The 12,183-nt window shown below is 38.7% G+C and overlaps 1 protein-coding gene across 1 annotated transcript in view; it reads left to right on the forward strand.

The window, feature by feature from the left end:
- Nucleotides 1-2,954: 2,954 nt before the first annotated feature.
- LOC107191756 (sodium channel protein para) overlaps nucleotides 2,955-12,183 on the forward strand; it is a 43,845-nt gene continuing 34,616 nt past the window's right edge. The window contains exons 1-3 of the mRNA XM_015580858.1: nucleotides 2,955-3,119; nucleotides 5,788-5,794; nucleotides 6,124-6,152. Of these exons, the coding sequence (XP_015436344.1) occupies nucleotides 2,973-3,119; nucleotides 5,788-5,794; nucleotides 6,124-6,152 (183 nt within the window). The 5' untranslated portion in view covers nucleotides 2,955-2,972. The remainder of the gene's footprint in view (nucleotides 3,120-5,787; nucleotides 5,795-6,123; nucleotides 6,153-12,183) is intronic.

A 12,183-nucleotide genomic window follows, 5' to 3' on the forward strand; every position in this document is an offset into this window, starting at 1 on the left:
AAAGAAAAAATAAATTTCTTTGCTTCTGTCTTTATAAATTACATTAGAAAATGTGATTTTGCATAAAAATCCGCTCATAATATCGAAATATAAATCGATATAATATAATTTGAGAGAAAGAGCTCGCTTTTTTATAGTTACGCCAAGCAGTGTAGTTTATTTACCACAAAGGTAACTGTAAATTCTATTTAATATTCCGAATATTCGAAAGGCTATTGTCAACAATAAAAACGTCAGATGTACATATTTCGGATTTGAATCCGACATTGTGGGCGCCGAACATCACTCTCGAGCGTCTTATCTCCCCTTCGATCTCTGAAATGGATGTCCCACAGCTCCAAACGTGTGTTCGTTTCCGGTTGGTCGATTTTACGACCGCGCTATATCCTGACAACTACTGTAAATGTTGCACGAAATTTTACGAAATCGTTGGAAGCCCGAAAGAAATATTGTTTACGGGATACCGAAGCTCGATGGGACAACGATTACACTATTACGTAGTAATAAACGTGCACTTGAAATGTAGAATTTTTACGAAACATTACATTTTCTTCGTACAGACCATGTACGTTCTAATATTTATGAATGTTAAGATGATAAGATATTAAGAAGATATATAAAGCGAGTGTAAACGTAGCTTCGTTATTAGTTGTCTGTACTCGGGTGGATCGCGATAGTGTTTTGCGTGCATTTATTCAGTGAAGTATTCTTAACCGTGGCTACACCATTCGATTGGTACGTTTACTATTTTTGCACCTTTTTTTAAATATTCGAGTGTGTCATACCAATGGATCAAAAGATCGAGTTTTTTTTTGGAAGGATATGTTCGAATTGGTGTTCGTTTGCATTTACAGAACATTGCAATCGTCGAACTACGGGAACTCGTTCACTTGTTATCATTTCCGGATTCTTTATGGCGTATACTGCAACGATTTTTCGCTTCGTGTCATCTGGCGTTGTCAGTTGATGTACTAAAATTATATATACCAGGAAAAACCGACAATGTCACAAGATATGAAGCAAAGCATCGTTGCAGCGTGTGCTATCATCAATCCGGAAGTGATAAAAAATGCACGAGTTTCCGCAGTTCGACGATTACAGTGTTCTAATCACTTGGAACATCTCGTCCTTTCGAATGACCTTGTACCATAGATCATTGAAATCCTCTAAACATCCGCTATTTTACTAAAGATAAAAAAGTACAACGTAACATTTCAGATAGTAGGAGGTGACTTTAAAATCTGTGAAAACCCTCCACCCACAATAAAACTATTATTAACTTGTTATGGCCCTCTAAGTACCGTAAAACTTCCGTAAATAAACATTTTTCGTATCGCTGAAAATAACGTAGATATTCCACGGTCCTTTAGTTTACGTTCTTTAAATTGATAATAGATGAATCGACGAAAGTTGAAGTAGCTTTGCAGTCGAAGTTTCATTTGTTATTTGAACCTCAGCCATCCTGTGTACAGAACAGACAAGTGTAATATTCGATAGCGTGCTCACAGAATTCGATACTATTCGAGTCGAGAGGTATTGCGATCTGTTGTCGCATTTAATAGCTCCGGATGCTTGACGCAGAATTCGTCTGAGGGGTAATTGAACCTTGGACTTTAACGAGTTACAGTTTTACACTTGACTGACATTCCGAAATTGTTGCCTGTTGTTTGACTAAATTTCTTTGTATCCTAAAAAAAGCTTTATCTTTTTACGAGAAATTGAATTTCGAGAACTTAGTGAAACTATGACAATTTTTTCGTTTTATCATAGTGGTCCCTATTGACAAGAAATCTTCGATTTATTTCACTGTAAGATAATTTAGTATTAATAGAGAAGTTAGTGTACCTACGACAATTTTTTCGTTTTGTTTCATTTCGAATATTTTGATTTATTCTCGGTTTATTTCATTGTAAGCCGATCTTGTATTTACGATAAGTATCGATTCCTTTGCTCACTAATTCGTATCGACGCTTGTTTGTGTCGTTTTATTATGCACAATAGGAGAGCGAAACAGCTGTATTTAATAGATTCGTGGCCACGAGAGCCCCCCTGGAACCACCGTTCTGAGGCCATTGTATCAGCTAGAAAGTTGACTGTTCGATAAATCTCATGCATAGTTTATGCGGTTTCTAGTTCCGCTTAAAAGCGTCCTCAGGAACTAGACATTATGTCTATTTCCGGAGTGCTTCACTTATTCAAGATGAACTTTAGATGTCGCATGATTTCGGTCTGTATACTCGTTGTCTAACGGAAAATATAAACAATTATTCCACGTACGAAATAATGGACGCAATATCGACTGGAAAGTACGGTATATGGTAGTTACAAGTCTGTCATGCTCATTGAACAGAATTACGATATTTGAGCGATTGAATTAAAATAGAATCATTTCCCTTGACATTCGATAAGTGTATTCTAATGATTACGAATGGGATTGTGCACGCTCTAGCATAAAATATTAGGTGTACTAATAAATCATTCACTACTTATTGACGAAATCAGAATTAGTTTATATGGAAATCAAGGATCTATGCTGTTCCACTTATATTCATAATAATCAGACTGCGGAAGTTTAAGAAATTACAAATTTTAGATACTAGTATATAAAAATTAAACGTGGACAGAATTTTATTTCCTGTACTAGAGACGTGAAAATGTTAATAATAATACATAAGTGGCATGGTAATTTATTTAAATCATTATTTTACTATGCTTTGCAAACTAGAAGATACGATAAATGCATAAACATCCGTAATCTAATAATGATATTTCAACATCCTTCACCATTTGTACTCAGTAAAAGATTCAGAAAATACTTTTAATTTAAAATCTATTGCCTTATAATTTGACAAAATAACAGACTACTTATCGGTACATCTAATGTTTAAATTAATTTAGTAGCATTGCGATTTTATAACCTGGTATATTTCGAATTGTTTAGGAAGGTGGCTCAGCTGTGTGCAGCTTAGACAATGTCCGAAGATCCTGACTCTGTATCAGAGGAAGAAAGAAGTTTGTTCCGTCCGTTCACGCGGGAGTCCCTGGCAGCGATCGAGGCTCGCATTGCCGAAGAACATGCCAAGCAGAAGGAGCTCGAGAAGAAGAGAGCGGAAGGCGAGGTAGGAACGCGGGCGTATTGTTTTTCATCCATACAATAGAACGGCCAGAAACGATTCTGACCAGTAGGATCATTTTTCTTTTCTTTTTACCAGTCGATTTTTTTCGTTGTTCTTTTCGAATTTTACAGTTCAATCGACGAAAGACATCTGTTCGGTCAATTGGTTCTTTTCTTGATTGGGAAATTGGAAAATTTACCATTCGTTGGTTGGGTTCTTTGTCATTTTCTCGAATTGAAACCCGTTTGTCTAGTCAAGTTTAAATTTAAATTGGAACGTGATATGGAAGTCGATACTGAAGACTGAATTCGAACTGGGAATTCAATTTAGAATCGTCTTTATTAGATCTTGAATTTGAATACCAAATTGAACCTAAATTAGAATTATAAATTGAATGTCAATTCGAACACGAAATTGAGCCTAGAGCCTAATTAGTACCCGAATTTGAATTCTAATACGAAATTGAATTTAGGTTCGAATTAGAACCTGAATTTGAATTCGAGCACGAAATTCGAATTGAATAACAGATCAGAATCAGAATCTGTTATTCGAATCTAACCTCGGATCGAAAACCTAGATTCAATCTTCTACGATAGTTTGAATCGTAATTGAAATCCTAATTCCAACCCAACTTCGCGATAAGTTTCTGTACCTTCAATCGCGCACGGATCGATTTCGTCGATTAACATCTCACATTCGTTTTTCAGCATCCACTCAATCTTCCCCTACAACCATACTTCCTATAACGCGCATACCAAAACGAAAAAAAAACCCGCGACTACCCCGTTGACACTGTAACAGAACCGAGAATCTCGATTTTCCGACGATTAACGATAAACACAATGGGCGGCAGTTTCAAGTAAAACCCTTTTTCTCTCGAGTCACAACCCAACCCCGGACGAATGCACACGCGTGCCCGGCGTAAACGGATGTCCCCGAGAAGACACACCCGACGATTCCGTCGTGACGTATGAAAACGGTGGTTGGGCCCGTGTTATAACAACGGCGCACCCATACACAGGTTGTTCCGATTTTCCAGATACCATATTAGCAGAGTCATCGAACGTACGCAGCATCGCTAATTACAGTGCGTTACAAATGTTTCCACTGGTTGTGACCAGTGCACTTAATCACCGATCAATGTTTTCTCGACTAATCTATCGAATCGCCATACATCTTCGATTCATATAAAAGAATCGAAATTTTCATAAATTCTAGACAATCTTATAGGATTCAAGATGCTGGGATCGAATTGATCGGTGTTAAGTACACGGTTTTTTTTTGTTCACGGTGTTGTCCGTGACGCTCGATGGACGTTTACTATATATATATATATCTTTTTTTTTTTAATACCCCGTAATTGTTTTTTTTTTTTTGTAGCTGCAGTGCCGTTTTGCGAGATCTGTTTCTTCATGTTCACTGATCATATATGATTGATACGTCAAGCTGCGGTGTTTAAACCCTAAACCACCCCTCTCACTATCACCCCATCAACCCTTCTTTGTAAGAAACCGATTGTCGCTACCCGTCGCGTTGATTGTTTGCTTGATTTATTGCTGAACGTAGTGAAAGATACTTTGCCTATCCTATCGACGACTTCTGTCTACATCTATCTATCTATCTATCTATCTATATTACATACAACACAACTGTCGTCAAGTAATGTATTGTTTTTCTATTTTGTGTTACCAAAGATATGTTCGCGTACGAGCTCGATGTCTGCAGTGTCACTATCTGTGCCTGTTTCTATACGTTAATACGTACCTCTGTGTCCACGTCCTCTCTCTCTCTCTCTCTCTCTCTCTCTCTCTCTCTCTCTGTGTGTGTGTCTCTCTATGCTCTCCGTTGTACAGCAAAACGATCCTTACGCACGTACGTCTGCATACTCAAGGAGTTGCACTACTAGTTATGTATAGTATGAACATTGTAATCAAGGAACACTAATTGTCTAGCAATGGTGTTGGTATTTCGCGTGGATGTGATAGAACGGGGTGGTTCAATTGAGCACGAAATTAAATTAAAATGTTCATGTGAATCATTTATAGGTCGTGTAATATACATAAAAATACAATAAACCATTTCTCTGGTAATTTTTTAATAATTTGAGAATGAAAGGGTTAAACGATTAAAAATGACGAGGTACTGTTTTTGATCTTTTATTCGAAACTTTTGCCCATCTCTGCTCTCTCTTGTACAGTAGCTTTCTGTCCCCCTTTTGTGTTTCCTATTACGTAACACCTATTCCTTCCTGAAATAACGTCCTGTAACCGCAATTACATCCCGATCATCCTCTCGAACCAGTAGTAAAAACGTGCACTATTCAGACAGGATATCAGACCACGTACCACGATTTAATATCCGACCGTAGTATTCGTTATTAATTAACGAGAATCTCCTTTCATCCTCTATTCGATACTACCATCCAGTAGCAATAAGATCAAGCAAGAAAAGAGATAGAGATAGAGAGAGAGAGAGAGAGAGAGAGAGAGAGAGAGAGAGAGAGAGAAAGAAAGTCGGGATGGTATCAACTGGATACGCTTCGACATATCCTCCTTTTTCCCCCCTAGCTTGCCTGATCCAGCGATCCTCTCGCTTGAAAATTCTCCGTATCGTATATACCCCAATATTAACATACATATATATCTATATATAACGCTATATATATACATAGGTAGTACGTGTATATATACATATCTCAACGTTTCTGTATAACCCACCCCCACTACGTTTCTCCTGGCATCCTCTATTTCTCTATCTTCTCTAGCGTGTACCCTTCTCTCTGAAGCTTTTCGAATCGATCCTCCGAGTCTCTCTGCTCTCCAGTATTACATACCACCTATTTACCCGTCCCGTGACTGTACATTAACCAGTGGAGGAACCTTGTTTCTCTCGCCTGAAAAATTTCCTGCTCCCGAAAAATCTCTAAACCACACACCACCCCCCCCCCTCTATTCTGTGTTGTTTCTGTGTGTAACGACTGTTTCTCCATTTCTCCAATTTCAGGGAGGTTTTGGACGGAAGAAAAAGAAAAAAGAAGTAAGACGTTACGTCACGCTAAGTAATAACACCCGCAAAACCTATACATACATATTACACACGCATACACATATATATACATACATGAATACACGCATATACACATATATATACAAGAATACATGCATATACACATATATATATACAAGAATACACGCACGCCGTATTATACGCGATCCGAAACTGTCCATAAGCCTCGATCGTACGATGAAAGTGCCACACACCGCACCAAGCTTTGACACCCGGCTCCGTCACACGATTCTCTCTTCTCCCTTCCACCACCCCTCCACCCCCATTGCCATTAGCATCCGGTCGATCACGTCAACTGAACACCAAGCTGGCGACACACATACACACACACAAATACACATTCTATACACACAAAGCACCGTTCGACACGAGACACTCGGATTCTCACGAGGTCTCGACGCCACGTGTGCACATCGGATTCGATTCGATTCGTATCGGGACGGCACACATACACGTCGATATACCGAACGGCCGAGATATTAATTAGATGATTCTAATAATAAGTCGTCAACCACGCTTCCGACGTTTCCATCGTGCGCGTGTTCGATCGATTCCGATGTGGCTTTTCTTCCGGGCTTTCAACGCCTCGTCACGGGATTGTTGCGTTCTCCGTTCAAGAGGAACTGATACGTATAGGGACATCGGGTTTGCGAAGTTGAACGTTTCGAATCTCTGACCACCATTTGAATTTAATAGGGGCTTAATAGCCTTAGATATCTAGAGATTTATAATAAATATTGTTTGTTCATTTTCTTAGCTTATATTATTATTTATATAAAAGAAGAAGTCCTGAGTCCTGTATTTTTTCTTTACAATTCAATTTAAAAATTTTGTTTTCAAAATAATTTTGCCAAATCCTTCTCCAGTTCAGAGAAGTCAGAATCACGCTTATCCAATTGAAATTTTTGCAAAAATAGCTATTACTCACGCGAATTTACCTTCTATCGGCCAACTCGACGAATCAACTCGAATTACGAAAACGCTCGGTTCACCCAAACAAGTGATTCGTTGGATTAAAAGTCAGACAAGGATACTACAACCGTACATTACAATTAATCCTCGTGTGACCTTGATATTCTCTGCTTAAAATTCATAACGATACACAACCTGGTCACACAGACAAGAGAACAACGACACACATGCTTCCATACCTCACCGCTGAGACACAAACAAACACAAACAAACACAAACAAACACAAACAAACACACACATTTGCACATTGCCACATAGAACATTGACCACCGGGTACATTACGCGTAAAACGCTTGCTCGATTCTATTACACGCTCACTCCCACGTCACATACATATTCTACACGCTCTGGGCCCCGCGAGTGTCTTGACGTCTTACCGACACGATCGTAAAAGCGTGCAGCACCGCGCCTGTCCGCTTCCTCGCAAAAGAAAAAAAATTGTCGTCTGTCTTCTAGACACGTGTGTTGTACAGGATGAGTCACTTAAGTGTACCACTTAAATTTACTCATAAACTATTTGTTATATAAAAAAATGTTCCAAACGAAAGTTGTTTGATATAAAGCGAGATATATATTATATGTAATGAACATTCATTCTTTTTATATTTTGCTATTTTATAAATACAATATTTTTAAATCATAGGAAAACAGTTAATCCTCCATAATAGGGATATCATCCGAAATTAGGTCACGCTCTTTATAGGGTCAGAAAGTAATACCGCGAAAATTACTTATTGCTTGATAGTTTAATGTTTACAAACATATATTTCCGGTTCGATAATTCGATATTGTTGCTGCCTACAATACTTCTGTAGTAGTATATACCGCGAAGAACAAAGTGATGTAAATTTAGGTAAAAATAATAAGTAATTAGGTGGTTAGTTAAGTGACTCACCCTGTATATTCGAATTCGCACGCGGCGTTACGATGAACACGCACGTACGGGGAGACGAGTTTATTGCACTTTTTGTTTATTGGGGTTGTCAGGTAAATATCACCAAGTCACGAGTAATGGCGACTGGCCCGAACGGGGGCCGGGACTGACGTGGCTCGCTGCGATCGAGCGGGATCGAGGCGAGTCGGTCGGTCGCAAATGCTCGCTTCCGGAATGTATACACGCATTCGTATATACGCTTTCGCGTGCATGGCACTTGACGAGAAAATTTGGACACGTTGCTGTCGATAGAAATTTTGTTGGAACGATGATACGAATTTTAGTGATGTGTGGAAGCTGTAAATTGAATTGACTGCTATGATCCAGCGAATTAATTTTAGTCGAGCACATATTTGTCTTAGAATCTAGGGAATGAAATGTTTTCAACTTTATTCTTGTGCATATTTTTTTTCAAGGTACGTTACGAAGTATTTTTAACTTTATTTGTTCAGATACTTTTTTTAAATGTAGGGAATGTGTTTTTAATTTTATTTGTATACAGATATTTTTCTTAAAATGTAGGGGATGAAGTGTAAGTGGATGTAAAAGAATACGACAGACTTATGTCTGACCGTATATAGGATATATCCACTTACATTCTGTCTGATTCTAACAGTCTAGTCATATCTAACCACAAATATAATATTTCTATTTACATTCCCTTTGGTTCAGTCTAATATATCTCATATACAAATATAGAATATAAAATAAAACTGTATAACAGTGAGCTCGCTAGTTCAGTTATACCAGTATCGAGCCACGTTTGACTATAGAATGACCACTTCTACTTGTTGTGTACATGACCCCTCACACGATATAAATGAATACAACAGTTGCAGTGTCTGATCATATACCGACTACTTTCACTTAAGTACACTATCAAAAACAACCTTCATCCTAATTTATTCCTCAAAGAAATTCATTCGATTCGTAAAATTATCAAAGATGCCCGAATATTCGTTTTCGTTCCTACACAAAAAAAAGCACAAAAATTGACATTTTTTTTAATTATCCTTCACGAAAGGAATTTAATCAAATCTCGTGGCCGAACGGAACAACGGTCGTAATAAGAGAAAAGAAAACTGGGAGAATAAGACAATTGCAGCGTGTCCGTTTTCTTTCCTCTCGTCGAGTGCCGTTCTCACGTCTGGGCGTAGAGCCTCGCAGCCGCCTGGAGAACGCTTCTATAGATCGTATGCCGTATCCGCAATGCTTTGCCGCTGAAGCTAGAGAGCTTACACAGAGAGCTGTGTATACATGTAGGGCGAGCCACCTAACGTTTGCACCTCAAATATCTTTGTTGTATATAAAAATACGTCAAATGTTTTAAGGACCATCTTGAATGGTTCAATGGGGCTCACACGATGCCAAACAAATTTGTTTTTATGTCATTTTTTTAGAGATATCAAGGTCACCTTCGTTTTTTAAAACGGAATCACCCTCTTTTCTGTGACCTTGAATGACCTTGAATAATTATAGTCACTGAATTCCTAATGCAAGGGACTATCATTGTAGGTGTTTAAAAATGGTGATTTCATTTAAAAAAATAAAGTTGACCTGGATATCTCTAAGAAGACATAAAAACAAAAATTCTTGGATATCGTGTCAGCCCCATTGAACCATTCAACTTTGTCCTTAGGACATTTGACGTATTTTTATATACAGCAAAGATATTTGAGGTGCAAACGTTGGGTGACTCACCCTGTGTACGTCGTCCCCGTTCCTTTCCTCTCACTGTGTTCATTAAATCGCGTATTACACTCGATTGGCAAACGGCAAGTGGGCCTATCTCTCCTGGGATCGTATCGATTTATCGCGAGCACGTCGCAATACAGTTGCTGATTCCACCCCTCCCACTCCCCGAAAACCATGCCCCCGCCTCTCAAAGGACATCGATCGCTTGTGAAATTTCGTTGGACGAAACTTTTCGACAACCCGTTACGTAACGTTCGCGAGGGCTTGATCTGGCGTGGAAATTATCCCAGAAATGATTTTCGTGATTTCTGGGCCCACGTTCTCGACGGATTCGATTACATAATGCGAATGATATTCGTACGGCAAATCGAACGTAAGTAGCCTGTTTTTTTTTTCGAAGTCGAATACAGGGTGATCAATAAATAGTGTGCGTATTGGAATAGTTTTGTCAAGTGACTTGTTGATGTAGAAATTTGTTCTGTGGACAGAAAGTTTGGAATGGAATTGCTGCGGAACTATAGAGGGCGATTCAAAAGTAACTGTGTTCTTTGGAAGATTTATTTTTTTTTTATATTCTGTTCCTGTATTCGGAAATAAGTTTGCTCTGTTTTCGTTAGTTTCTATATGAACGAACGATTTTCTTGGCATCAGATAGTGTTTCTAATTTCTCCTTAGTTTCCATTTTTCAAGAAAAAAAATTCGTTGATAACAGTACATATACTTAGATTCAATTAGATTCTGTTGCAATTGGATATTTAAATCAGCGTGCCACGAAACATTTTTAAACGTCGTTCGCTGTTTCTTAATCACTTTGTACTTCGAGGAGTCTCGAGTTTTCGGAAGAAATGGATAAATTTTATCTCGATCGATTTTCGAAAAAAAGTTCATTTCGAAGACACGTCCCTGTTTAATGTTCTCGTACGATGAAGCACGAACCGATCGACAGTAGAGCGTGTGTGTATGTGTGTGTCCTGCTGCACCGTGCGCTCTACGCTCTGCTCAGTAAAATTGCGCCTGAATATTCATATCGACAGACACATCTCGCTTGCGTAAACTAGATATAGGGGTAGACTTTTGTACATACGTGAGAGAACCGTAGATCGTAGATCACTGTTACGCGTAGGATGTTTCGTCTGTATGTGCATCCAGCTGAGTCAAACGACTGTTCTCTTTTTTTCTTTCCTTAGAACTGTAACAACGCTTCTAGATAGTGTCCGGGTAATCTAGGTGTGTAAGGATACCGAGTAATTTTCATCGGTGATCAAAAGTAAGGAAAATCTGCACAGATTTTAATTCACACGGTTGACATTTATTGGCAAAAGTCAGGTGTTGTAAACGATCGCGAAGAATTACTAAAAAGTTTGAGACTCGTCGCAAGAAAGAGAAGAAAATTTTCATTATATACAGGGTGATACGAAAGAAGGGTTCATAGCTTTTAGGGTAGATAGTCAGATTAATAAAAAAAGTTCTGATAAGCATAGGTCGAAAAATTAATATTTTCAATATTATAAACAATTTTTTCTTTTGGTTAAAGCGAATGACTTTCTCGCTATCGTACTGTATGAAAATAATTGATTACCTTATCGTTTCTTCTTCTCCTTGTTACAGAAGGTTTTCGAGTTTTTATTAATTTTTTTTACAATTTCCTCCATTGATTCCATACGGTACGATAACCCCTGAAGCAAGAAGGTTACTCGCTTTAACCGAAACAAACAATTGTTTATAACTTTAAAAATATTAATCTTCCGACCCATGTTTACTAGAATGTTTTTTCATCATTTGACGAGTACTATCTACCCTAAAACTTATGAACCTTTTTCTCGTATTACCCTGTGTATATGTTTATGTTTAATTTTAAACAAGGCGACATATCGTCCCGTTGTTCGATCCGATTGGTAGTCGACGTGCGCGAAAGATAGACTGAAAAAGAAAGTACCAGGTGGACACACATACCACCCCCGAGTTTCGAATAATGACTCTCGGGAGAAATTCGGGTGAGAGGGAGCGGAAACGAGCACGGATCCACGTGTGGACCATTCCACCAAGGTTCGTATGTTCACGACCCGCTTTTAGCACCAATTTCGTACTGTACACACACGTAGGTATATACATGTATATATATATAGAGAGACCACCCGCCTTCTATACGACTAGTCGCCGTAGCCGCTTTTCAGACTTGCCCGCGGAATAGATGTTCCCGATGCTTCCAAAGTGGGGGAAAAGAAAAAATGTGGGGCAACTGGTCGTGCTATCGGTAAAGTACACGGTATATAACTTACGTGCTGAAAACGGAGCGACCGCTCGCCGTTTCCTGTAACATCGCCGCCCGCGGTGACCGTTGCGCAATTCAAAAACTCCCGCCATTTCACTAGGGCGCAGCTCGAGATTACGCGACGCTC

The sequence above is a fragment of the Dufourea novaeangliae genome, unplaced genomic scaffold (assembly GCF_001272555.1).
Source record: "Dufourea novaeangliae isolate 0120121106 unplaced genomic scaffold, ASM127255v1 scaffold228, whole genome shotgun sequence".
Classification (NCBI taxonomy): domain Eukaryota; kingdom Metazoa; phylum Arthropoda; class Insecta; order Hymenoptera; family Halictidae; genus Dufourea; species Dufourea novaeangliae.